This window comes from Emydura macquarii, unplaced genomic scaffold (assembly GCF_026122565.2).
Source record: "Emydura macquarii macquarii isolate MOO-44397 ecotype Brisbane River unplaced genomic scaffold, CSIRO-AGI_Emac_v2 contig_509, whole genome shotgun sequence".
In the NCBI taxonomy this organism is placed as follows: domain Eukaryota; kingdom Metazoa; phylum Chordata; order Testudines; family Chelidae; genus Emydura; species Emydura macquarii.
In genome coordinates this window covers 551,974-577,912 of record NW_027130646.1, presented here as the reverse complement: position 1 = coordinate 577,912, position 25,939 = coordinate 551,974, and the positions used below count along the sequence as shown (strand labels likewise).

Here is a 25,939-nt window from a genome sequence, read left to right as displayed (position 1 = left end):
TTGTCTTTAGTTAGTAGTTGTATACAGCTCATGACACATGGCCAAGCAGTTCCAAATCTGCCCAGTAGAGGGCAGTGCCATTCATATACACAACCTGGCTCATTACAGTATTGTGTGTGTGCGTGTGTGCGTGTGTGCGTGTGTGTGTGTGTGTGTGTACACTGCTGCCCCTGTTCAACTGTGTGCACGTCATTTTGCAGGAGAACTCGAGCTGCTCTGAGCCCCAGGCTCTGAGGCAAGTTAGACAACAGGGAGGCGGACTGCTTTAGGGTTTTAAAATTTAATTTCAGATTTGATTAAATCTTAATTTGTCCCCTGGTCTAAGATCACTATATTATAATTATTGAAATGCACTGAAAACCCAATCAATATCCTGGGTTAAGCCATTGCAGGTCGTGCCTTGCATATTCATGCAGTTAACATCCCAGTAAGACTCAGGATGCACGTTCTGTACCGTATCGTAACCTCTCTCATTAAGCAGGGCCAGTAAAACTGAACCAAAACTTGTCATTGCCTTGATTGTAGAATGGCTACTGGTATTATTCAAAACTCAATCGCTTCAGCTTACAGGCTGTAGGAGAAGCCACCAGATGTTTATGATTGACTGGGCCAGGCGCTCTAACACATGCTGTCTTCATCCGCTTCTTGTGTTTTTGCACATTGCTTGATTTGGGATGACCAGCTTTCTTGCTTCTGCAAGTCAGTAACACAAGACAACTCTTTATGGAGTCTTTTCCGTGCCAACTGCACCCGAAGCATTTTACAGGTTAAACAATGCAACTGCCAACACAAATAGCAGGGAGAGTGAAATTAAGGGGAATTGGAGAGGGAGAGAGACAGTTTTTCAGTTGTTATTTGACATGAGATGGAGAGTCAATGAGGCAGAGAGATACAGATGAGCTGTTCTAGATTCATGAGCTGCGGAGAAGGGGGTTGTGAGGATGTGAGTTGTCTCTTTAAAACTGCTGGGGGAAGCCAGGCATTTAGGGCAGGGACAGAGGAGGCCTAGGCAGAAGCTCTACCATGAAGCAGAGGGAGGGGCAGAGCAGCTTTAGGGATAATACTGTGTTCCTTATTCCAACAGAGTTCCTTGTTCAGCATTAGAAGAAAACGGTGCTCTCTCTCTGATTCTTTACCATTGTCACGTGATGGCACTAGCACCAGCTGGGGCCAGAGGGGAAGAGCAGCCTAGTGAGAAGGAGCCCCAGGGCCAGTGAGGGTTTCATAGACATTGAGGGTCTTTTTGGACTGGATTCCCTGGAACAGTGTGAGGTCAGCGCCTCTGTCCGTGCAAAGAGACAGGCAGCTGCATTCTGTATGTGCTGCAGTCTGAAGGGCTGGGGATTCAGGCAGCCATAGGAAAGTGGGCTACTGTATGCTGGTGGGTGAGGGGTGGGGATTTCAGTGAAGGTGGGGAATAGGCAGCAGTGTACAAGGTCAGCTGGCAACAGGCAGTTCTTCAGACAGAGATGATGTGAGGGGAGAGGGTGGGGATATGTATGATGGAAGTCAGTGGGAGGCTTGAGTCCAGGGGCTCTTGTCTTGACTCTCAATCAGGGTCTTACCTGTGTGTCATCTGGTCCTGATGAAGCAAATGTAGCCTGATTTTTGCATTAAAAATCAAAAGAAATTCCCCTTTAGCGACTGATCCTATTCCCACTAGAGCTGATGACCAAACTCCCATTAACTTCAGGCTCTATATGTATTTAGCCATAACTGCAGACAATACCTGTTACTCTGGTAGTTTAGTTTCCCCAAACTCAGTTGATCTGTGTGTGTTGAGGAGGAGAAGCAGGGGAAGCAAGAAGCAAAACCATGAAGAAATACTGCCTCCATCCTGGCCTTTATATATAGTATTAATATTGATTCTCAATGTTTCACTCTTATTTTTTAATAAACCACCTACAAAAATATGGGCTCGCAGCAGAGTTCCTTAGCCAAATAAATATGATGGAACAGTATTCTAATAAGTGCTGTGTGATTATGGCTCACGGAAACAAAGCACATGTGTCAGCGCAGTGTTATCAGGGCCATTTGTAACAGCGGGCAGTAGGCGGAATCTGCATGTTAAACGTTCCGCTGGCGAGGAGATTTGCATGGAGCTATTTTTTCCTTCAGAGAAAGGAGGTGTCAAGAAACTTGACCTGTCCTTTTAAAAAGTGCCATTTCGATCAATTGAGATTGTCCCGCTCTCTGGATTGATTTTACCTGGGTTCTGTGAAACCCACTGCAATATTAAAACTGATTGCCTGACTGGCTGTCCTTATCTTTTGTCAAGCAGTCCAGCTTAGTGTATTTCAGTTGAGCTTTGCATGTCTCATGTAGCCTCATTGTGTCTTTGCTCTCCCTCATCTGTCTGTATCCACCTGTTGACTCTCCCCTTATAGATTGTCAGCTGTTGAGGCTGGGACTGTCTCTTTGTTCTGTGTCTGTACAGCACCTAGCATAACAGGGTCCCCCACAATACAAACAATAAATAATAATTCCAGAACAGACAGAAGATGTCTGGACATTGGTGCTCCTGGATCCCTCCTGTTGTCTGCCCGCGGCACATTGTAGTTGAGTCTCTTGAGGGCTGTGCTGATTTAACTTAATTCAAGTTATTGTGTTCAATACATGGGTAACTGGATGGGGTTTGGTGGCCTGTGAAGTGCAGAAGATCAGACTTGATGATCCGGTGGGCCCCACTCTCTTCTGGCTTTATAATCTATAAGCATATGAAAATTATTTAAGGCAAGGCCATCCAGCTCTGCCCAGTCAAGGGGACATGCTGGCAGCTCAGAGAGCCACAGGGCTACATCTGATATATAGTAAAGGAAGGAGACTGTAGACACCATCCTCTTTGATACCGTAGTGGCCCTTATTGGCTACAGATCCCAGCATGCAGTGCCTCCAGTCAGCTGTAGGTGGAGCACTGTTATTCTGGGACCTGTTGTCTCCAAAGGCTGAACTGCCTTCATAAAGATGATTATATGTGAGTGCTGACAATGTGCTTAGCACTGTATGCACTCGGGGAGCTGACCGTCTAAATCAGGCACTGAAGTGCAGTTCAAATATATACAATATACATTTAGAAGGACCAGACTTGGAGTAGGGTTTTTTTTCCCCCCTTTTAAAAATCTCTTCTGGACTAGGTGTGTTGTGACTGTGGGATGTACTGTCGCATTTGGCCATCCTTGATTTAAATAATCAGGAAGAGCCGAGGTAACCTTTTTGAAGATTCCATTGACACCACAAGAAACCCTTAGGCTGTGTCTAGTTACAAATAATTCTGCTTCTATTGCCTGCATTTCTCTCCCCTTTGCTTTTTACAACCAAGGAGCATTGCATGAAAATTATATCCTAGTTGCTTAGACATTCATCCACTCCACCTCTTTATCTCCCACCTCAAGCTGTAATCCTGTCCTTGAGGATCCAGGGTGATCCAGTGGCTGTAGTGTACGTGGACATTGACAGCCTTTGAAAAGGTCCCTTACCAAAGTCTCTCAAGCAAACTGAGCAGTCTTGGGATAAGAGGGAAGGTCTTCTCATGGGTCAGTCACTGGTTAAAAGACAGGAAACAAAGGGTAGGAATGAATGGTCAGTTTTCACAATGGAGAGAGGTAAATAGCGGGGTCCCCAAGGATCTGTACTGGGACCTGTGCTGTTCAACATATTCATAACTGATCTGGAAAAGGGGGTGAACAGTGAGGTGGCAAAATTTGCAGATGGCACAACATTTCTCAAGATAAGTCCAAAGCAGACTGCAGACAGTTACAAAGGGATCTCACTAAAATGGGTGAAAAAAATGGTAGATGAAATTCAATGTTGATAAGTGCAAAATAATGCACATTGGAAAAAAATAATCCCAACTCTACATACAAAATGATGGAGTCTAAATTAGCTGATACCACTCAAGAAAGAGATCTTGGAGTCATCATGGATAGTTCTTTGAAAACATCTGGTTATGTGCAGTGGCAGTCAAAAAAGGTAATGGAATGTTAGCAACCATTAGGAAAGAGGTATTTTCTTTTTTGTTATCTATCATAATGCCACTAAATACATCCATGGTATGCCCATACATTGAATACTATGTGCGGTTCTGGTTACCTCATCTCAAAAAGGATATATTAGAATTGGAGAAGGTGCAGAGAAGGGCAATGAAAATGATTAGGGGCCTAAGACAGCATCCATATGAGAGTTTTAAAAGACTGGTATGTTCACCTTAAAAAAGAGATGAGTAAGGGAGGCTAGGATGGAGATAAAATCATGAATCATATGGTGAAAATGAATAGGAAAAATTGTTCTTTAACCTTTCACACAACAGAATAGGAGAAGTGTTCTTTAACCCTTCACACAACAGAAGAATTAGCAGTCACCCAATGAAATTAATAGGCAGCAGGTTAAAAACAAACCGAGGAAGTACCTCTTCACACAACGCACAGTCAACTTGTGGAACTCGTTGCCAGGGGATGTTGTGAAGGCCAAAAATATAACTGGGTTCAAAAAAGAATTAGATAAGTTCATGGAGGATAGGTCCATCAATTGCTATTACACAAGACGGTCAAGGATGACATTCTACCCTCAAAGGCTGTATGTGTTTGTAATGTTTGACACAAAACAACTTCTGCATTTGCACAGCACTACTGGGAACTAATAGATGCCGTGAGGTGAGACACACACTTTGTACCATTTTTGAAGGGATTCCATGTCAGGAGGTTATTTGGCTCTGTTATCATGCTCATGTAGTATTTGAACATCTTTCAGCAGTGACATTATTTTTTGTGTTACCATAGCGCCTAGGTTAGAGCCCCATCATGAACCAGTACACGGTTGCATTAGGCTCTGTGGCTTGTCATGTGGAGTTTTTGCTTCTTTCTCTTTTCCTCTCACCTGAGGGAAAATTGGCTGTGTGGATCATGGAACATGTTAGCCGCCTCCTAAATCATACATGTTTCTAATCACTCACCCGTCACCATGTCCTGGTGTTTCCATGCCACGTGTGTTAATATGTGAAAAGTAAGAATGAGGTTTCTGTGACTCCTGATTCTCTCTCCACTGAGCAGTGGGATACTACTCAGATATCACTCACCACCTTAAACAACTCTGCTGGCTTCCTGTTTGTTTCTGGGTACGCTTCAGAATCATCGTCTTTTCCTTTCTGTTCCCCAAAGCCCTCTGACCTTACTCCACCATGCTTTTTTGACCACCTCTCTCTCTCTACTCCCTGCTCACCATTGCTGCTTATGTAGCAATAGCCTCCTCTTTGTCCCTTCAGACAATCTCGTCACACTTGGCAGAAGAGCCTTCTCCTCTGCAACTCCTCCCCCTGGGAGCAGCTCGTCTGTCTTCCTCCATATCATTTCAGATCTCAGTTGCACATATTCGTCTTCTGCCTCGTCTATACGTCTTACGTTCTCTCCCTCTGTGCTGTGCTTTCACTGTCTGTGTTGATTCCATGTAACGTTTTGGATTGGATTTGGATTTCTATATACAGAATATTGTACCGTACCAAGGCATTCATCATTGGCCATTAGGTGATCACTAAAGGATTCAGAAGCAAAGGCAGTCTTTAGGCAGCCTGGCTCCAGGAAGACAAAAGCATGATCAAAGGTTTTTTCTGTGGCTTAAGTAGTCCTCCTGGATGAACAGACTTTCACCAGAATTTAAAAGAGGCGCTTATGTGGTGATGGTAAAAGATACTGTTTTTCCTTGCAGTTAAAGTTGCAAGCTGAGGGCAAGTCCCAGGAGAGGAAGCACTTCTTAAAGTGTCAGCCACCCCTGCAGTTAAACAGTAACATATTGGGGAGGGGGGAAAGAAACATTCAAGTGACCCAGAGAAACAGAAGCTATTGTTGTTGCAAAAGTTCAAGTTTCCAGTTTCCTCTTCCTCCACCTGTCAGGAGGGTGAGCTGGGCATGCTCCCAGGCGCTGAGCATAAACTCAAACATGCCCTCTGGGCTCTGGCTTTAAGCAGCAGTGTCACTGAGTTACTCACCCAGAACTTGCAGGATAGGAGGGATGAATAGACGCCACATCTGTCTAGGGGCTGCCGGGGGGAGAAGGAAAGTTGCTGTGTTGCAACAGGAGATACTTGGCGACAGGAAAGTTGGGTCTTTTATCTGTTTTCTGAATGGATCAAAGTGAAGAGTTTTAGGTCCTGTTTACTTCAAGCCAAAATAGTGTCTACTCCAAAATGGTGTCACTCTCCCCTCACACTGCTGTTGAGCCCTTTCAGATAATTCCAAAGCACCTCGAGCTATTCTGCTGGTTAGATCAGTGAGTCACTTCAAACCCCTCTCTTATTTAAAAGGAGATGTTGCCCTGTACAAAGTTACTGGTGGATCTTTGCATTGTTACCATCTAGGTAAAGGGAGGTTTTCATATAGAACTGGAATCAAAAGTGCCCAAATACCATGAGAGAGACTGTATTCTCATGTAGGCAAATGTACTGGAAATCTCACAAGAAAATCAGTCCTTGTGAACTGTCCAGCTTGCCTTAGAGAAACATCCAAATTCTTTGACACCAAAGCAAACTGAACCCAAACTTTGATAATCCTGAGATTCTTTTCAAACCCTTTAAGGAGCTCAGCCTTTCATCAGAGCCTTCATTTCACACCACATGTTTACTTATTGACACTGATTCCCATGTACCCAACAGCGGAGCATGTGTTTGTCTCATGAAATAACGTGATGATAGTTTCATATTGTTGCGTGTGTGTGTGTGTGTGTGTGTGTGTGTGTGTGTGTGTGTGTGTGTGTGAAATTGTTAAGAGTGAGCACCTTGGATCTTCTTTGGTTAAAATGCGGATAGGCATCTTAAACATTGATCAGAAGATTTTATTTAATTAAAAAATATGTCCCGGCTGGAAAATACATTTGGCTGTCTAGGATCTGAACAGTGGTCATCACTTTATCGATTGTCATATCATTAAATCAGGCTGGGGAAATATTAATGATAGACTCAAGCACCCTGAACATAAAGTTCAGTTGTCTAGCAAATCTGTTAAGTTGTTCAGCATCTTGCAGTGATTTAAAAAAATGCTCCTAAATGAAATGTCAATGCACATTATGCTACATGATGTGACTCTAGTAATTCTTTATGCTATACTATCATTTGGCAAGCCACATGCTTAAGATTACTTAAGCTGGGTTCCTGAATGGAAAACTGCTTGATTATTCCAGTACCTTAGGCCTTGATCGTGCAATCAGCTTCCCTAGCGAGTAGTCCAGCACCCTCCGCGTGGGTGTGGGGTCTTCCATAGGAGGTGTGATTGAGGGATCAGGTCCATCAGTAGTTGAATGACCATGACATAAGAAGAGAGATGATATGTACTAATAAACGAATTTCCAGAGCAGTTTTTAGAAATAGCTCATCACTGTTTCACAGTCTCCAAAATCATGAATGCTTTCTAAGTCGAAGCTTTGCCTTCACACCAGTCCTTCCCCGTAGGAAGTGCGCTGTTCTGGTGACCAGGAGTATGGCTGAGGGCGTTCAGCTCCCATTTGAATTCAGGAGAAAGCAGGGACTCACAAAGCTGTTGTGCAGCAGGTTGCATGGGATGTAGAAGCAAAGAACTTGAGTTTTTTTTCAGGGGGTCAAAGTGCTGCTGTTGCTAGTGTAGGGGAACTGGAAAATCCTGTTCATGGCTCTGTCACTGACTTGGAAAGCCAATTAACCTACTCTACTTCCTGTACATTTGGGGCCAGGTTCAGCTCTGCTTTGAGTGGCTGCATTGGCTTCGATGGAAGCCAGGGTTGAATTTTGTCCATGGGTTACAGTAAACTGGGACTATCTGAAATGTGCAACTTGGCATTAAAACTCTGCGGAGACAGTGTCACACACAAACCCTTCAGAGGAAGCCTTTGTCGGGGTTATTGGCACTCCATTTCTGTCCAAAGGGACCATATGCAGTGAAGTTGCAGATGGAGGAGTGGTATAGATTCATGCTGCAGGCAATGCTGCTTCGAGCAAGACACTTAACAGCCATGTCCAGGAGTGGCCGTGGGTCTGAGACAGACTAGCTCAGCATGTCTCTGTTATTACTGTAAACATAGCCGTTATGCACAGCTGCACTCAAAGCTGTTCACTAAAAGTAGCAATCTGCACTGAGCACAGGTTAACATGGCTCGTGGTACCCTGGCACTTACCGGGCCTTCCATGGGGACAGGAGAAAATTCTGAATTGGCAGGGATGTTTTTCTCTTTTTACCAACCTGTTGCATCTAAGAGAGCTCTTCAGATTGCAAAGATGTGCTTAAAGTTCTGTTGCCTATTTTCAGTGATTAGACGCAAGAACTGAAAGGGGTGGGGGGAAGAAGGGCAAGGATGAACAGTGACTGATTGCTTGGAACACATCAGCGTTAAGGTTGCAGGACCATTTTTTCGCGCAGTGGCCACTATCGGCTTGGTTAGTGAGTTTACAGTGAGTGTGACAGGAATCTGGTAAGTGGTTACTTAGAAGTCTGTTCATCTGATAAATACATGGGCTCCCAAAAGTTTGTTCCTGTCACTGGCTCACTGAACGATGAACCCATCTAAGAGGTCCGTAGTGCTGACTGTACCCCAATAGTGATCTTGGTCAACTTGCACATCACTAACCCTTGAATATAACTATCCAAGAAGTCCTTAGCCAGAAGATTTAGCCTTCTCACTGCCTGTGCTCACCATGTGTACAGAGTTTGGGGGGAGGGATGGCTGCAAACTTCTGGCAGTTGCAGACACACAGCAGCCTTAGGGGGTAAAACTAAGGTCTGGTGTACACTAGAAAATTAGGTTGGTTTAATTACATCGGTCAGGGATGTGAAAAATCCATACCCCCCGAGTGTCATTGTTAAGCTGACCTAAGTCCCCGTGTACACAGCACTAGGTCGATCGAAGAATCCTTCCATTGACTCAGCTGCTGCTTCTTGGGGAGATGGATTACCTGCGCTGATGAGAAAACCTCTCCTTTTGACATAGGTAGTGCCTACACACAGAAGCGCTACAGTGGCTTAGACAAGACCTAAGAGATTCAGAGTTAATACTCCACAAAGTGAAGGGAGACAGAGCCAATAACTCTGTGAGGGGCAAATCTGTCCCTTTTCCATGGCTGTGCAGGGCCCCTTTGCAGTGGAATCAGTGTGGCTTGGCTGTGCAGGATTTGGGGGACCCCTGTGGGAGACGTACATGACAGACCCAGCCTCCAAGGGGGACACCATTGTTTACCTCTCTCCGTTCTGAAAACCGACCATGTAGTCCTACCCTTTGTGTCCTGTCTTTTAACCAGTGACTGATCCAGGAGAGGACCTTCCCTCTTATCCCATGACTCCTTAGTTTGCTTAAGAGCCTTTGAGGAGGCACCTTGTCAAAGGCTTCTGAAAATCCAAGTACACTATATCCACTGGATCACCCTTGTCCACATGTTTGTTGACCCCTTCAAAGAATTCTAATAGATTGGTGAGGCATGATTTCCCTTTACAAAAGCTGTAATTACTCTTCCCCAACAAATCGTGTTCATCTATATGTCTGATAATTCTGTTCTTTATTCTAGTTTCAACCAATTTGCCTTGTCCTGAAGTTAGGCTTACTGGCCTGTAATTGTCAGGATCACTTCTGGAGCATTTTTTAAAAACTGGTATCATATTAGCTACCTCCGGTCACCTGGTACAGATGATTTAAGTGATAGGTCACATAACACAGTTAGTAGTTCTGCAATTTCATTTTTGAATTCTTTCAAAACTCTTGGGTGAATACAAAGTAGTCCTGATGACTTTTTGCCATTTAATTTATCAATTTGTTCCAAAACCTCCTCTACTGACACTTCAATCTGGAACAGTTCATCTGGTTTGTCATCTAAAATGAATGGCTCAGATGTGAGAATCTCACGTCCTCTGCATGAAGACTGATGCAGAGAATTAATTTAGCTTCTTTGTAGTGGCCTCGTCTTCCTTGAGTGCTCAGTCATCCAGCGGCTCCACTGTTTGTTTGGCTGGCTTCCTGCTCCTTATGTATTTAGAAAACTTTTAGCCGTGTAATTTCTGAGTCTTTTGCCAGTTACTCTTCAAAACTTTTTTTTTTGGCCTGCCTAATTAAGAACATAAGAATGGCCACACTGGGTCAGGCCAACGGTCCATCTAGCCCAATATCCTGCCTTCTGACAGTGGCTAATGGCAGATGTTTCAGAGAGAATGAATAGAACAGGCAATCTTTGCGTGATCCATCCCCTGTCGTCCACTCCCAGCTTCTGGCAGACAAAGGCTAGGGACACTTATAGCATGGGGTTACATCTCTGACCATCTTGGCTAATAGCCATTGATGGACCGATCCTCCATCAACTTTTCCAGTTCTTTTTTTGAGCCCTGTTACACTTTTGGCCTTCACAGCATTCCCTGGCAAGGAGTTCCACAGGTTGACTGTGCGTTATGTGAAGAAGCAGTTCCTTTTGCTTGTTTTAAACTTGCTGCTGGTTAATTTAATTGGGTGACCCGTGGTTCTTGTATTATGTGAAGCAGTAAATAACACTGCTTTCTTCACTTTCTCCACACCACTCACGATTTTATAGACCTCTATCATATCCCCCCTAGTCGTCTATTTTCCAAGATGAAAAGTCCCAGTCTTTTTAATTTCTCCTCATATAGAAACTGTTCCATATTCTTAATTGTATTTGTTGCCCTTTTCTGTACCTTTTCCAGTTCTAATATATCTTTTTTTAAGATGGGGTGACCAGAACTGTGCACAGTATTCAAGGTGTGTGCGTACCATGGATTTATATAGTGGCATGGTATTTTCTGTCTTATTATCTATTCCTTTACTAATGGCTCCTAATGTTCTATTTCCTTTTTTGACTGCTGCTGCACATTGAACAGATGTTTAGTAAACTATCCACAGTGACTCCAAGATCTTTCTTGAGTGGTAACAGCTAATTTAGACCATCATTTTGTATGTATAGCTAGGATTGTTTTCCAATGTGCATTTCTTTGCATTTATCAACATAGAATTTCATCTGCCGTTTAGTTGGTCAGTCAGCCAGTTCTGTAAGATGCATTTATAATTCTTTACAGTCTGTTTTGTACTTAACTATTATACTTTTACATTTGACTTGCCAGAGTTTTGCTCCTTTCTATTTTCTGCGGTAGGATTTGACTCCCAATATTTAAAAGATGCTTTTTTTTTCTCTACTCACCTCTTTTGCTTTGTTTCATAGCTGTGGTATTTTTTGGTCCTCTTGCTTATTTTTTAATTTGGGGTATACATTTAATTTGAACCTCTATTATGGAGTTGTTTAAAAGTTTCCATGCAGCTTGTAGATATTTCACTGTTGTGATTGTTCCTGTTAATTTCCATTTAACTAGCTTCCTCATGTTTGTGTAAATCCCGTTTCTGAAGTTAAATGCTACGGTGGTGGACTTCTTTAAATTTAACATCCTTTTGTTTGGGGGGGAATACCAATTATATTATGGTCAATGTTACTGAGTAGTTCAGTTGTTTCCACCTCTTGGACCAGATCCTATGCTCCATTTTGGACTAAATCAAGCATTGCCTCTCCCCCTGTGGGTTCCAGGAGTAGCTGCTCCAAGAAGCAGAAGTTCTCTGTCCTGTGTGATACAGGAAGTCAGACTAGATGATCAGAATGATCCCTTCTGGCCTTGGAATCTGACTTTATGAAATTCTTTTGATGCCTAAATAAGTGGGCTGATATTAAATAAGAGGCGCTGAGTGGCCACAGCTGCTATTGATGTCATTGTGACTTCCAAGTGCTGAGCACGTCTTTAAAAATAACTGCCTTTTTAGGTACCTAAAATATGGATTTAGGTAAATCACCTTTCTAAGATACTGCTTGGAATCCGTTGCAAATTGGGTCGAAGCTAATAATACTAGGGATATAGAATTAGAGGCAGGGGCAGAGGACTATAACCTTGAGGGGAGTCAGAATGTGGCAGAGACTAAGAAATAAAGCTAGCAGTAGCCAGGTAAGAGCAAGCGTGGTAGCAGAAGCTAGGAGTCTGTTAGGAGTGTGGTCCAAAAGGAGTGAGAGATCTTTATTGAAAGAGCACAGAGGTTTGCTTGATGCCTTTATGTGGCTCTTAATGTCATGCGAGAATGCTCCAAAATAGTGCCATGTTAGTATGTGGCATTTTGAGAGCTGCTGACCTTCCCATGATACCCAGCCTTGAATCCTTTATGGCTATTACTTCTCCTAAAGATTCTAATAGTCCATCAGTATGTATGGCAGCCAGCTTCCCCTCCTCCAGCATATTGATGAGTTGTTAAGATCCATGTTAGCTACCTTAAAGAATCCAGACTTGTTAGTTATGATGTTATCTGTCTGCTAGGAACTGAACTGAGACCCACTGAAGAGCTGTCGGATCATAACTTTCAGTCATTACTGCCCTGGGCTGCATTGGAACCAGTGACTTTCAGAGATGAAAGATTCTGTATTCTATTGCCAGCCCCCTGATCCATTCAGCACCCTTGCCTATGTCTACGGGGCGGAGGGGGAAACAACATTTTATGAAACAGTCTCTCTCTCTTTTGTGTAGATTGTTGCTGGAAGGCACCGATGTGAATGTTAGGCACAAACTTGGCTGGACAGCCCTCATGGTAGCAGCTATAAACAGAAATTCTAGGTAAGTTTGGGTTTTTTTGTTTTGTTTTTTAACCCATTTTTGTGATAAACAATGTTGAAGTTGCTATGCTGCTTTCTCCTTTTGATAAAGTCACATGGATTTCCTTTAAATAACCTGCATTAAGAGTCTCCCTCTTGTGCAGTTCTGGGTTGTGGTTCCTGGTTAAATCTGAGACCATATATTTGTATTCTTCATTTATCTATGTACAGTATGACAACCAAGAACCTCAGCGGGTTTACTGGCTGAAAGGGGAGAGCATTATGTATTGAATTACCAGCAGCATTTCCTTGCAGCTTTCTTGTTTTCTTGGGATGACACCCATTTGAATACTGATCGGGCCTACCCTGTTCATCTTGAGATCTTATGAGATCCGCAGCCTTGGGGTGGTGTTGATGCAGGTCGCACAGTGTCAGTAACTCAACTCAAGTCTCAAGTTGCTGTTGTAGGATTTGCTGCTTCTCCCTTAGTTTGTGGGGCTAGTGCTGTGACTTTCATGCTATGCCTTCATGTACCAAAAAGGCTGACTTCTGTGCCCGACCTCTTTAGTTCCCAGGATGATCACTGTGGCTTCTGGTAACCTTTAAAGGCACTCTTAAATATATTCAGTCTACAACTAAATTCAATTAGTTTTTATTTAAAAAAAAGAGAGAAAAAGAAATCCAATTTTAAAAAATGTGGGACAGACGGTAGAATGAGCTTTGATGTTACAACCTCTCAGAGATGCTTTACTTAGTCACAAGTTCATAAGCAAAAAAGCTTAATTACTTGGGAAAACACAGGATTAAAGCAGAGCACAAAAGATGAATATCCGCTCTCGGGCGACACGATTCGAATCCGTGTGCCGAGTTCGTGTGTGGTGCAAACTTTGATGTGTGCTATGACAAGCTGAAAGTCATGACCTCCTCGGGGAGCTCCTTAAGATGGGCAGAGAGGCGGGGGGCTTGGGTCTGTTTGTTTAACTTTGATGTCCGAGCAGCAGCGGGCCCCGTTGTTTGCATGTCCGCAGAGGGATGGATTTGGAGCCTCCCACCTTAGCTGATGGACAATGGTCAGCGATGGAGTGTGACGATTGTTGACCATTCCAAGTGACTGGTGGACCAGAAAAGGGCTTCGGGCGGTGCAAAGGCTAGATGGGAGACAAGGAGAAAGGCTGTTCATGGTACAATAATTACCCCAGATGTATCACCCTTCTGGTTCTTTAAGATACATAGCCTAAAATCAGGTAGAAATGGTGACACAAACATCTGGGTACTAAAAGGCCTTCAGGACCCAGTCTAGTCTCGCTAGGCATTAGCACAAGACTAACAACTGGGCATCTTATTTGGATGTCTGGCCAAAAGATTGATGCTTGGAACTGTGTTGGTTGAATTGGGTTTATTTTCCACACATTTTGGGTACTTATTGCCTATAATTTAAAACAAAGGCTATGAATCTGAAACTCAGTATGACTCGTCTATAAACGTTATCAAAGGTTAACTAGATATTTCAGTTCTGGAAGCAAGCATAAACTAGGGCCAAACTCATCTCTAGCATAACTATTCCGTTGGCGTCACTGGCAGTGAATTTTGCCTCTGTTGCTATTTCTAGCTTTAAAATGTACCCCGTGGGGTTTCACCAGTGGCAGGGAAACATGGAAACCAGCTGGAAAACGATACAAAGAATGTCTGAAATTCCCTCCAACTTGTCCATTCGTGGATGATGTACAAACACTGACCTATTTAACCTGACTTCTAAAGAGCCTGGCTCTGGGATTGGATATGTAGTTTGGGGCAGAGGTACTATGGAAATAGAGCTAAAAGAGTCCAAGGAATTGATGGCTTTGATTCAGTGAGATAGGTTTGCCCATAGAGTTCTAGATATTTATCTGTCTCCTTTCCAGTGCAAGGTGTCTGGTGGTGTTCTGGACGTATTTTAATTCTTTTCTTTTTCTCTCATGTAAAACTCCATTTGTGGTCAGGTGGGAACAACATTACCTGAACAGATTAAAGAGGTCAGCCCCTTCCATGCCAGCCAACCAAACTGCACACATACTTAATAGTGATCTGGGCAACATGCTTTCTGGCACCCATAGTCCTGCGTTAAACACATTGTCTGACTTACACTAACATTTGCAGGGTGCTGAATTCTTTAAAGCGTGTCTCATCTCTGAAAAGTGACGATGTAAAAATGGGTCCTCCTTACTTAAGAGACCTGCCAGCTGTGTATATCCAGCCACAACAGCAGATGTTACTGACCCCACTAAGATTTTACTCTTTGTGGGCCTTCATAGCCCAGCAGAGTCCACATCAGTATGAGAAATGCAGCAGAACGGTGAATGAGTTCTGAGGACACGTATTTTATGTGTTGCTGGTACTTGAGCCAAGAACTCAGCCTGGCATTCAGATGCCAGGGGAGTTTATGGTGCTGGCAGTCTGACTGAGCATGTTCAATCTGGAGTCTTTGAGAGGGAAAAAAACCATTAGCCCCACAGTGCCATCTTTACAAAGCCACTTTTTAGAGTGCACTGCACTTCAAATCTTTATGGTACTGTTGATGCTTTTTGTGACATCTTAGTCTGTATAAAACCACTTCATAGATCAGTGCGTTACAGCTATCCCAGCCAATGCCAGCTCTCTTCCGTTCCACTGTGCGCCTAACTCACAACGGAGACCTGGCTGCTTTTGAAGTGGAGATTTGAGCTGCCCTTTCAAGCTCTGTTGAAGGTTGGTATGTGCACAGCTGATGAGGAGGCAGGGTGTGGAGGGCCTCAGAGCCCATCGCAGAGGCTCTCTGGGAAGGAAGGATTGTACAGTTCTGATCACAGAACCCTGGACCTCCTTAGCAGTATTTGGGAAACACTGCAGAGCCGGCGCGCTCAGATCCTACTGGGGGAAGGCTAGTTCTTGCATTCCTCGCCAACGACCCCTGCAGCTGTGATATCCAGTCCTCCTCAGCTGGAAGGATGATAGTTTAAAGGGGGTTGTTGTAAGAGAAAATCGGGCTAGGGTATTTGTAGGGCTCTGTCAAGGCTAGCAGAGCGCAAGGGAGATGGAAGTAATGTTAGGAACAGAGAAAGGGAAAACTTTCATTTCCCTCTCCCGCTGGGTGCTGCAGATAAAGAACTGGATAGATTCAATGGAAAATCTATCTAATGGGAAACAAAATCACTTGCGTTTCAAAGCCTTGAGCCCCTGCTCATCTCACACTCAGGTGAGAGCTCTTGGTTCTGCAGTGTATTTCTGTCACACACACACACACACACACACACATATTTTTGTAGCATCCTGGTACGGCACTGTTAATTTCAATCTTCAGTCGAGGTTCCTTTCCCTTTGACTGTGCCCCAGCTGATCATTTCTCTGTGACCAGGACTCATTTCTAATCCCATTTGGAATCCTTTTCCTGAGATAATCCTGTTTTGAAATAATAGTATTCCAGTGTGCGGTGTGTTTCCAGTTCAGCGTATACACCTCTCAGCCTGGTGTAGCTAGGGAGTTTTGGTTTAGAAAGAGGTGACAGCTCTTTAATCTAATGCAGAACAGCAAAGCTTAAGGCAGGTGACACTGAGTTATTTAATAGGGTGTATTCCTATGCATTTTAAAAAGAGGTCAGTCTTGCCAAGTTGGAGTCTCATCTCTGGATCAGAAGCCTGTGGATTCAGCTGTGAAGCCTGTGCATGGACTCGGTCATTGTTGACAGGGCTGTTATATTAGAAATGGGTATTTCCTCAAAGAGTAGAATAAAAGCAGTGTGGTCCCGATGGTAGGGCACTGGACTGGGAGCCCATTCCCAGCTTGCCATGATGTGCTGTGTGACCTTGGTTGAGTCGCTTCCTCTCTCTCATTGTTTGTCTTAGAACCACGGACATGGAGGGCTAGAAGGGATCTTGAAAAGTCATCTAGTCTAGTCTCTTGTGCTGAGTTAGGATCGGGTATACTTAAACCATCTCTGACAGGTGTTTGTTTAAACTGTTCTTAGAAACCTCCAATGACCGGGATGCCATAACCACCTTGGAATTCCATTCCACAGCTTAACTAATTTATAATTAGAAAGGTTGTCCTAATACCTAACTTACAGCTCCCTTGCTGAAGATTAAGCCCTTTATTTTTTGTCCTAACTTCACTGGACATGGAGAACAATTGATCACAATTTTTTGTAACATGTTGGAAGCCTCTTTTCTTCAAAACTAAACACACCCAATTTTTTCCCACCTTTTCTCATAGGTCAGGTTTGCTTGTCTATTTCGACCGTGAGCTTTGCCGGGCACAGGCTGTGCCTGACTATGTGTATGTATAACTCCTAGCTCAGAAGGGGCCTGGCCTCAACTTGGGACTCAGACACTACTGTAATACCAATAATAGTAATAAAAGGAAACTTCCAAGTAGTTTAGGTTTGGTTGGTTTGTAGTTTTTAGGTTGTATTTAAAAACACACCATCAGCATCATTTATATTTTTAAAAAGCTGATGTCGAAAGAAATGTACTTTTGACTTTTCTCTAAAGTTCTTGTATTCAAACCTGTCCTGTAGCGTGGGCATCTTACTCAGTGTAGCATTGCAGAACGTTTTAGTTCCTTTGTCCCAAAGTGAATAAAGTGAATGGCTTAAAAACATGAATTAACATTCTCGCGGGGTACTGCGTGGGAGGTAAATATTATGATTAACCCTATTTTGACACATGGGGTAACTGAGGCACAGAGCTGTGACGAGATTTTACCCAGGCAGAGCCGTCATAAGCATTTTGGGGTAAGTCTGCAAACAGGTTTGCCCTTGCAGCCTCCATAAATTGCCCGCTCCTGTCCACTGTGAACTCACCATTGTGCAGAGGGCTGGTTGGAGGGTTGTGCGGAGGACTAGGAAAAGGATTCTCGAACTTAGCAGGTCTTTTGCATTCAAGTGTGTTGTGGGGGAAGAGATCTTTTGTTCTCACCCAGCTAGACTGCTTGCCTGCTTGTGCTGGGGCCTCTGCACCGTAGATAACACTTCAGCTAGTAGGAATGCTGTCTGTATTTTATGTATAAGAAGGAAACTAAAGACTCAGAGATTAAATTACTTGACCAAGGTTGCAGAGGGGTTCTGTGTCAGAGGCAAAGTCATTTCACTGGATAGTGTACAAGCTAAAGGGACAAAGTCACACGCAGTATTCAGGAAAAGAATACAACATGCAGGCAACATGATAAGGGTAATGATAGGCATGTGGCTTATTTGTTATATGTATTTATAGTTCCCTTAGTGAAAAGTTCCAAAGGGGTTGAGTGTTAGTTTGTATACAGCATCTGACGAAGTGGGTTGCAGCCCGTGAAAGCTTATGCCCACAGAAATGTGTTAGTCTTTAAGATGCTACAGGACTCTCATTGTTTTTTCAATAGTTCCCCCATGCCAGTTTATTGCTTCATTCCCATTGTCAATTCCCCTTCCTCCCAGCATTCGGTGCCCACTCTGCACTGCCCTAGTCAGCTGCTCCCTTGTAGGCGCTGTGAAAGAAGTGGTTCTCCAGGAGGAGTTTCACTGAAAAGAAGGAAGGGTCACTAACTCTAGCCAGATCTCTAAATGTGCACACTCTTTGTTGAAGCCTGTCCCACTACGAAACTTTCCCTTTTAAAGATCCCATAATACTCTCTTAGAGGAGCAGGGGCAAGTCCTAGTGTTATGTGTTGGTACATGTGTCCTTTCTCATGTAATGCATCCTTGTCTGCAGGTGCTTATGTTCTTAACTGAGTCCCTCCGTTGGCTCCCAATCTCTTCATGGGATGGTGGTAGTTCCTTGTCTTTGCCCCCAAGGCCATGTGTAATCTTGCTGCATGTATGGTGCCTCACTGCTTTCACCCCTGCTCTCACTTCTTCCTCTTTCCAGTCCTCTCACTTTACCCCGTTTCCCAATTCCATCTCCTTCTCCCATTCTCAGCTTCATACCCTCTCTCCTGCAATCACACCCCTCTGGATCACTTTCCCTTTCCTCACCAACCACACACCTCGTCTTCCCTCTTTCAGATCCCGCCTTAACACCCCACCACTGCGTAATTCTTCCCTGTGTCCCCTGCTCACTATCCCCTGGCCCTCCCTCTCCTGTGTCTCATCTGGTTTCAATTGTTGGGTCCCTGTGGCTGGGGAATATGCCTCTTCTCTGTGTGAGCAGCACTTTGTGTATCTAATGCTCTGTATACACAACGTTTTTTATTAGTAGTTGATGGTACATCATGCATGGTATAGATCAGTGGGTATGTTCTAAGGCATATAACGAGTGTGACTTGTCTGGAGCTATTCTCTCTGTGTCTATAGGCAGTGATGTGATTAACTGGCATAGTCTAGTACCTATATTAGGTACATATGTCTGCATCACATCCTTGCTTTCAGCCTTTCCACTTCAGGCATATAATTTGGAGGTCTCTGAAGCAGAGCTAGGCAGCTGGGATAAATATCCTGAAGCTTCTAGAGTCAGGAGCTTCTTTGGCATATAGACTTGCATGCACGATGTGCTGGTTATTCAGGTGTGGGCTCTGCTGCCTTTGCGTAGAACTAGTTGGAGATGAGGTTCTGGTGACAGCCCTTGGGTGTTGCGTAGGGTGTTGCAGTATCGTCCTCTTCGAGTACATGCCCATGTGGATCCCATGCTAGGGACACCTGCACTCCATGTGTACCAGATTGAAATCTTTTGAATAGCAGTGTCTGTAGTGCCATGCCTGTGCGAGGTATGTCCTTGTGCCCTGAGGTGGAGCAGCCACACGCATCCCTCAGTTCTCCCCGGTGTAAAAGCGCACTCCGCTGCGGTGCAAGCTGCATGCCTAAGGAGCATTCCCATGTCTGAAACTTGCCAGGCAGCCACATGGAGTAACTCCCTGACTCTTAGTAAACACGTGGCTGCAAGATCAGATGCCAAACTCGGTAGGGCAATGTTACTATCACTAGTTAGTGGGAGTCGGGACTCCTCGATCCCACCTTCCAGCTGGAGCACAGCTTATCAGGGATCCACACGCACGCCGATTCAAAGAAGAGAGATCGGTTACTTACCTTATAGTCATAGGTTTCAAGGCCAGAAGGGACCACCAGATCATCTAGGCTGACCTTCCGTATATCATAGGTCACCCACACCGCCCAGCACCCATGCACTAAACCCAACCATTGAAATTAAACCAAAGTATTACAGCTCTTAGGAGATGGGATGCTGCATTAGTGAGGGAACTGAAGGGTGGTTGCAGCTGCTCTGCCCTGTGGTGTGTGTGGTGGGGGGAGGGAAGACGTACATGGCTCGGGTGCAGCCCAGTGAACTCTGCTATTCAAAAGATTCTGATCTTGCATGCATAGGGCGTGTGCGCACCTAGTTTAGGGTCCACATGGATGACAACATCTTGAAGAATCAGAGTTACGGGAAGGTAACTGCTCTTTTCTTACATCCTCCCATCTACTCCCATGCTGAGTTGTACAGAAAGTTAAGATATCACTATTCTAGTGACCCTCTTTGTGTCCAGCAGGACCTGCGGCTTCCACTAAAGCCCAGCGCTGCCCCTCATCAAAGTCCCTTGAAGCCCTTGCATTGTGTTTTGTAACTCCCGGTCACTAGGATCACTGCCCTTCTTGGTTCACCAACTCCAGCTGCCTGAGTGTTAGTAGGGCAGCGGTGCAGACCCAGCCGAGTCCAGCTCTCTCACCCCAGGTGCCTTGCTCTTTTTTTCTTAACAATATGCTGGCCCAGCCTCTAAAAGCAGAAAGCACTGATTGCAATCGATTTAACTGCCCAGTGAACTTTAGTTAAGCATTGCCCTCTGAGTCATCACCAGGCTCAATTTAGATTTATATTTGTACAGATGAATAGCCTCTGTCTCTGATCAAATTAAAACTTGATCAGCAAATTAAACCCCTAGCTTGATGAGACTACTGAGCACAGGTGAGTTATTGAGGGACGCTTGCCTGTACAGCTCAGACACACTGCAGGCCTCTTTCTAGCACACCACCTCGCTGATGGGAGAGTATTACTTTGCCAGAGCCACCCAGTAGCCTGATGGAGGGAATAAACCGGAAGTACCTCATAGGACAAGGTGAGGGGACTCGGGATATAAATCACAGCCTTTGCACTGACTCTCTTACCAATAATAATAAATAGTTGTGAGCTGGTACAGAATAAAGAACAGGGCACAAATAATGATGGAATGTACTTTCCCCTCTGCCGTTCTGCATAGCACTGTCGTCAGTGGATCTCGCAATGGTTTATAAAGCTTAATTGAGCGTCACACCTCCCCTGAGAGGTAGAAAAGAATTATCCCCATTTTACAGATGTGGAAACTGAGGACCAGAGAGGTAGTGTCTTGCTCATTGTCACACAATGATTCAGTGACGGCTGGCAGTAGAACCCAGGACTCCTGGTCCCAGTTCCTTGCTCTGATCACTAGCCCATACTTCATCCTTGTTATATGTATAAAAATACAGTTTTTCAAGTTGTCTTCTTTCCTCTGATTATGTTCATACGCTTTTGTTAATGAGTATGGTGACATCTGCGTTTCCATTGCACTAGCACTGCACTATTAGCAAAGGCTAATTTGCTTGAATGTTTTATTACCTGCAAATTTGACAGGTTCTATCAATACTTGTGATTCCAGAAATGTCTGGCTGGCTCTGTGAAGGAAAATTCGGTGACATGAGCTGCCTGGAGGGGATTGCATGTCACAGAAGTAGGAGGTTAGATTGAAGGATGATTGGATAGAGAGGCTGATCGCACAACAGATGATTGTCCTTTTGAGTTTAGACCAGCAAGCTCTTTTCACTTCCTTTTTATAGCAGTCTGATGGGAATTGGTTTTGGAATGAGTGACAGATACTGTATCAGAGCTGTCTTCTTGGGAGAGGGTTCTGTACTACCAAATTTTAGAGTTAAGGTTAGATTCCCAGTAATGGATCATGCCGCTTCTTTGTGAACAATTAAGCCTCCCAACTACCTTATGAGGTAGAGAAGTATGGTTATTTCCATCTTACAGATGGGGAAAATGAAGCAGACAGTTGTATGGAAGAGAACCCAGGAGTTCTGGCTCCGCATCCTTCTGCTCTCACCACTGTACACACTGCCTCTATGATAAGTGACGCTCTTTAAAGCTTTTCTGGAAACAAACATTATCAAGAAAACTCTCACGGTCTGAATTATGAATGAAGAGGAAGAGCCTTTCTAAGAGTTGTTGAGAACATGGAGGTGATGGTGGATAAAGAGCCTGGGAAGAAAGCTCAACAAACACAGCCATGGATGGAGAAGGGAAAAGCTGATGGATAGAGTTTCCAAGGACATTGAGTTATTGTTTGTGTTAGCAGTATGACCCATTCGGTGGCTGTATCTCAACTCTGGGACTGGAAGGTTTTTGGTTCAAATCCTATGTTGGCACTTGGGCCCATTCTTCTTAAAGATGGAGGGGATGGACCCTGTGATATGTCACAGCCTATCAATTTAACTACAGTAGTGGGATCCTTAAAAGCCAGACAATATAGGAGGGCAGATACCCATATCTGAAGATGAGGACTTGAATATAGCCAGAACCTTCATTGTTAAGGGCTTTAGATTGCAACAGTACCAGCTTGGAGCATTCTGAACAAGCTGCAAATGTCAGAAAGGCACTGCTTGGAAGCCCTGGTGTGTGTGTGTGTGTGTGTGTGTGTGTGTGTGTTGCAGTAATTGATCTGGTATGCATGGCTGTGACAGAGTAATTAAGGACTCAGGTAGTTCAAATTGCACAAATGAAACGTTCCCCATCACAGATTTTGTACCTTTGTCTCAGACTTCGGGCTGTCCATGGTAAGGGTGTGGTTGAAAATGATGCCAGTGTCTTTAACCTGGCTTGCTGTCTTTGAACATGGGACCCAAAAAAGGAAAGAGCCCCCTGGTATCCATGACTCCTTTCTAGCACCCGTTTACTGAAGACTGAGAACAAGGTGACAGTGATGCATCCAGCTGGACAGCTCCTCCAAACAGTCCTTCAGATGTAGGATCCACAGTACAATAAAGACACCCGTATATCATCAGTGTACTTAAGGCAATCTACCCTGCATTTAGAAATAATTTATGGGTTCATATATTAAGGGCCAGAAGATGCCATTGTGGTCATTTAGTCCAACCACATGTGTGACACACTCCAGATGACAATTTCCTAACTCAAAGTGTTGCATCCAACCTGGGGGAATTGCATATTGGGTCTCATCTTGACAGAGAAGAAACTGATCACATAATTAAAAATGGTAACTTAGGTACAAGTGACCATGATTTCTTTGTCACAATTATAATGTGCCAACATAGTAAAATTTCAAACCAATAGTATATATGCTTGGTGCTTTAAAAGGGCCAGTTTTACAAAGCTGAAAACAATTATGAGCCAGATCAGCTGTGGGGAAGGATTTAATCAGAAAAATGTGAATGATGTTGGGAATGATTTAAGAACACTTTACTGGTTTCCCCAGTAGCCACAATCCCACAGCTGAGAACGAAAACGGTGCTGGTTAAACAAATGGAGGGAAGGGGAAGTTGACAGTAATGAATATAAAACAGAAGCTAAGAACTGTAGGAAATTGATGCAGGAAGTAAAGGGATGCAAGGAGAAATATATGGCTAGCAGAGTTAAGGACAATAAGAAGGAGTTTTTTAAATGTACTAGGAACAGAAAGAATCCTAACAATGGTATTGGTCCATTACTAGATGGAAATGATAGTTACCAATAATAATGCTCAAAAGCCAAAAGCGTTCAAACAATAATCCTGTTCTGTATTTGGGAAAAAACAGATATAGTCTTAGATGATAACACTCTTTCCATTCTAGTAATATCTTAGGAGGATGTTTAACAGCAGCTCCTAAAGACAGACCTTTTTAAATCAGTGAACTAGATAACTTGCATCCAAGAGTTGTAAAAGAGATGGCTTATGAGCTGACTGGACTGTTAAAGTTGATTTTATATAAGTTTTTATATAAGAATTTCCAGAACACTGTAAGAAAGCTAATATTGTGACAATATTTAGAAAGGGGAAATGAGATGATCCAGGTAAATAGAGGCCTGCCAGTCTGACATGGACCCTGGGCAAGATACGGGATTCAATTAATAAAGAATTAAAGGAAGGTAATGTAATTAATACCAATCAACTTGGATTTATAGAAAAATAGATTCTGTCAAATTAACTTGATTTTTTTTATGAGATTACAAGTTTGGTTGATAAAGGTAATAGTGTTGATTTAATATACAGAGACTTCTATAAGATGTTTGTCTTGGTAATGTTGGAAGTCATTAGGAAAGGGATAGATAATAAGATAGAAAATATTGCATTGCCTCTTTATAAATCCATGGTACCCTCACATCCTGAATACTGTGTGCAGATCTGGTCGCCCCATTTCAAAAAAGATATATTGGAATTGGAAAAGGTACAGAAAAGGGTAACAAAAATGATTAGGGGTATGGAACAGCTTCCATATGAGGGGAGTTTAATAAGACTGGGACTTTTCAGCTTGGAAAAGAGAAGACTAAGGGGGGGATATGATAGAGGTCTATAAAATCATGACTGGTGTGGAGAAAGTAAAGAAGGAAGTGTTATTTCCTCCTTCTCATAACACAAAAACTAGGGGTCACCAAATGAAATGAATAGGCAGCAGGTTTAAAACGAACAAAAGAAAGTATTCCTTCACGCAACACAGTCAACTTGTGGAACTCCTTGCCAGAGGATGTTGTGAAGGCCAAGATTATAACAGGGTTCAAAAAAGAACTAGATACGTTTATGGAAAATATAGGTCCATCAGTGGCTATTAGCCAGGATGGGCGGGATGCAAAACCATGCTCTGAAGTGTCCCTAGCCTCTGTTTGCCAGAAACTGGGAATGGGCAACAGGGTATGGATCACTTGATGATTACCTGTTCTGGTCATTCCTTCTGAAGCACCTGGCATTGGCCACTGTCAGAAGACTGGATACTGAGCTAGATGGACCTTTGGTCTGGCCCACTGTGGCCGTTCTTATATTCTACTGCACACCATTTTGATTAAAAAATTAGAATGGCACACAATAAATGGATTACAAGGTGGCTAAATGATAGATCTCAAAATGTTATTGTAAATAGGGAATCATCATAGAATAGATGCATTTCCAGGGAGGTCCTGCAAGGTTCACTTCTTGGCCCTATGCTGTTTAACATTTTTATCGATGACCTGGAAGAAAACATAATCATTACTGTTAAAGTTTGCAGATGACACAAAAGTTGGGGGAATGGCATACAGGTCATTGATTCAGAAAACCATTTTGATCTTGAGAGCTCAGTTGGAGTATCCTGGGGACATGGATTTCAGAAGAGTCAAACGCTTCATTTGAAATGAGTGGGAGCTGCAGATGCTAGGCACCTCTTGAAAAGCCAGACCCAAAACTGAGGCCACTCCTGAAAATGCGGCCGTAAGAGAATTCCCTACAATCTCACAAGAAATCTGTGATATGGTCGAGGACACAGGTCCCCTGACTCTCAATTTTGTGCTCAGTCCACTGGGCTGGGCTTTATATCCAATTGAGACTTGAACTATGGAAGGCAAGAAATATACTTCTGCTATTGTATCTTATTGAAATCAGAAAATAGCCAGCTTCCATTCTGCTGATTGTATTTACTGTAAAGCGGTGGGAGGGAGAGGAACTCAAGTTAAATTGTAAATGCGACTTGATGAGATACAGCCTGCAAATGCGTATCAGTCAGTCTGTGGTGCACATAGCCAGGAACCTCTGCCAGCCTGTAAGCTATCTCACCTGTGATGAACACTATATATAACATTATACGGTCTAGTTGTCATGGAAGGCCTGAACCCAGGAAAAAGAATAACTGGCTTCCAGCTGCTTTCAGAAATGGTAAGAAATCTAATTCTTGATTGATGATTGTTGTGTTCAGAAACACAGAGGCCTCCTGCACTAAGCTTCCCCTAACCTGTCTCTTTTTTTTTGTGCTGAATAGTCATGCTGGGGAATGGTGACAGATTGGACAGCTCTGGAGACTACAGTCCTCTGCCTCTAGACAAGTATGAACAGAGGCAGTGGGAGATTCTCCAACCCTCTTCACTACCCTACGAATATGCTTCAACATGATCTTAAGGTGTTAGATGAGAATTTGATTTCTCTTCCTCAACCTCTATCCTGGAACTGACAAGTATTGTCACTTCATAACAGTGTGTTTTGTGATATGGACACTGGCCTATTGTCACCAAATTCAGTTCATTCAGGGTCTGCAAACAAAACCATACCTCAGAGTCTCACCCCATGCTTTCATCACCATTATTTTCTCTTCCTTCTCTCTTGCCTCCTGGAGTCTTCTCCCCATATTCTTCATCTGTATTCATATTAAAACAGCAGCTAGTTGTCTTCTGAACCTCAAAAAATAAAATCGCTTTTTAAAAGTCC

At 43.5% G+C, this 25,939-nt stretch overlaps 1 protein-coding gene across 2 annotated transcripts in view; it reads left to right on the top strand.

Moving 5' to 3' along the window:
* Positions 1–25,939, top strand: part of CLPB (ClpB family mitochondrial disaggregase) — a 131,678-nt gene that overhangs the window by 7,592 nt on the left and 98,147 nt on the right. For both annotated transcript variants that reach the window (XM_067539081.1, XM_067539080.1), the window contains exon 3: positions 12,501–12,587. In XM_067539081.1, the coding sequence (XP_067395182.1) occupies positions 12,501–12,587 (87 nt within the window). The remainder of the gene's footprint in view (positions 1–12,500; positions 12,588–25,939) is intronic.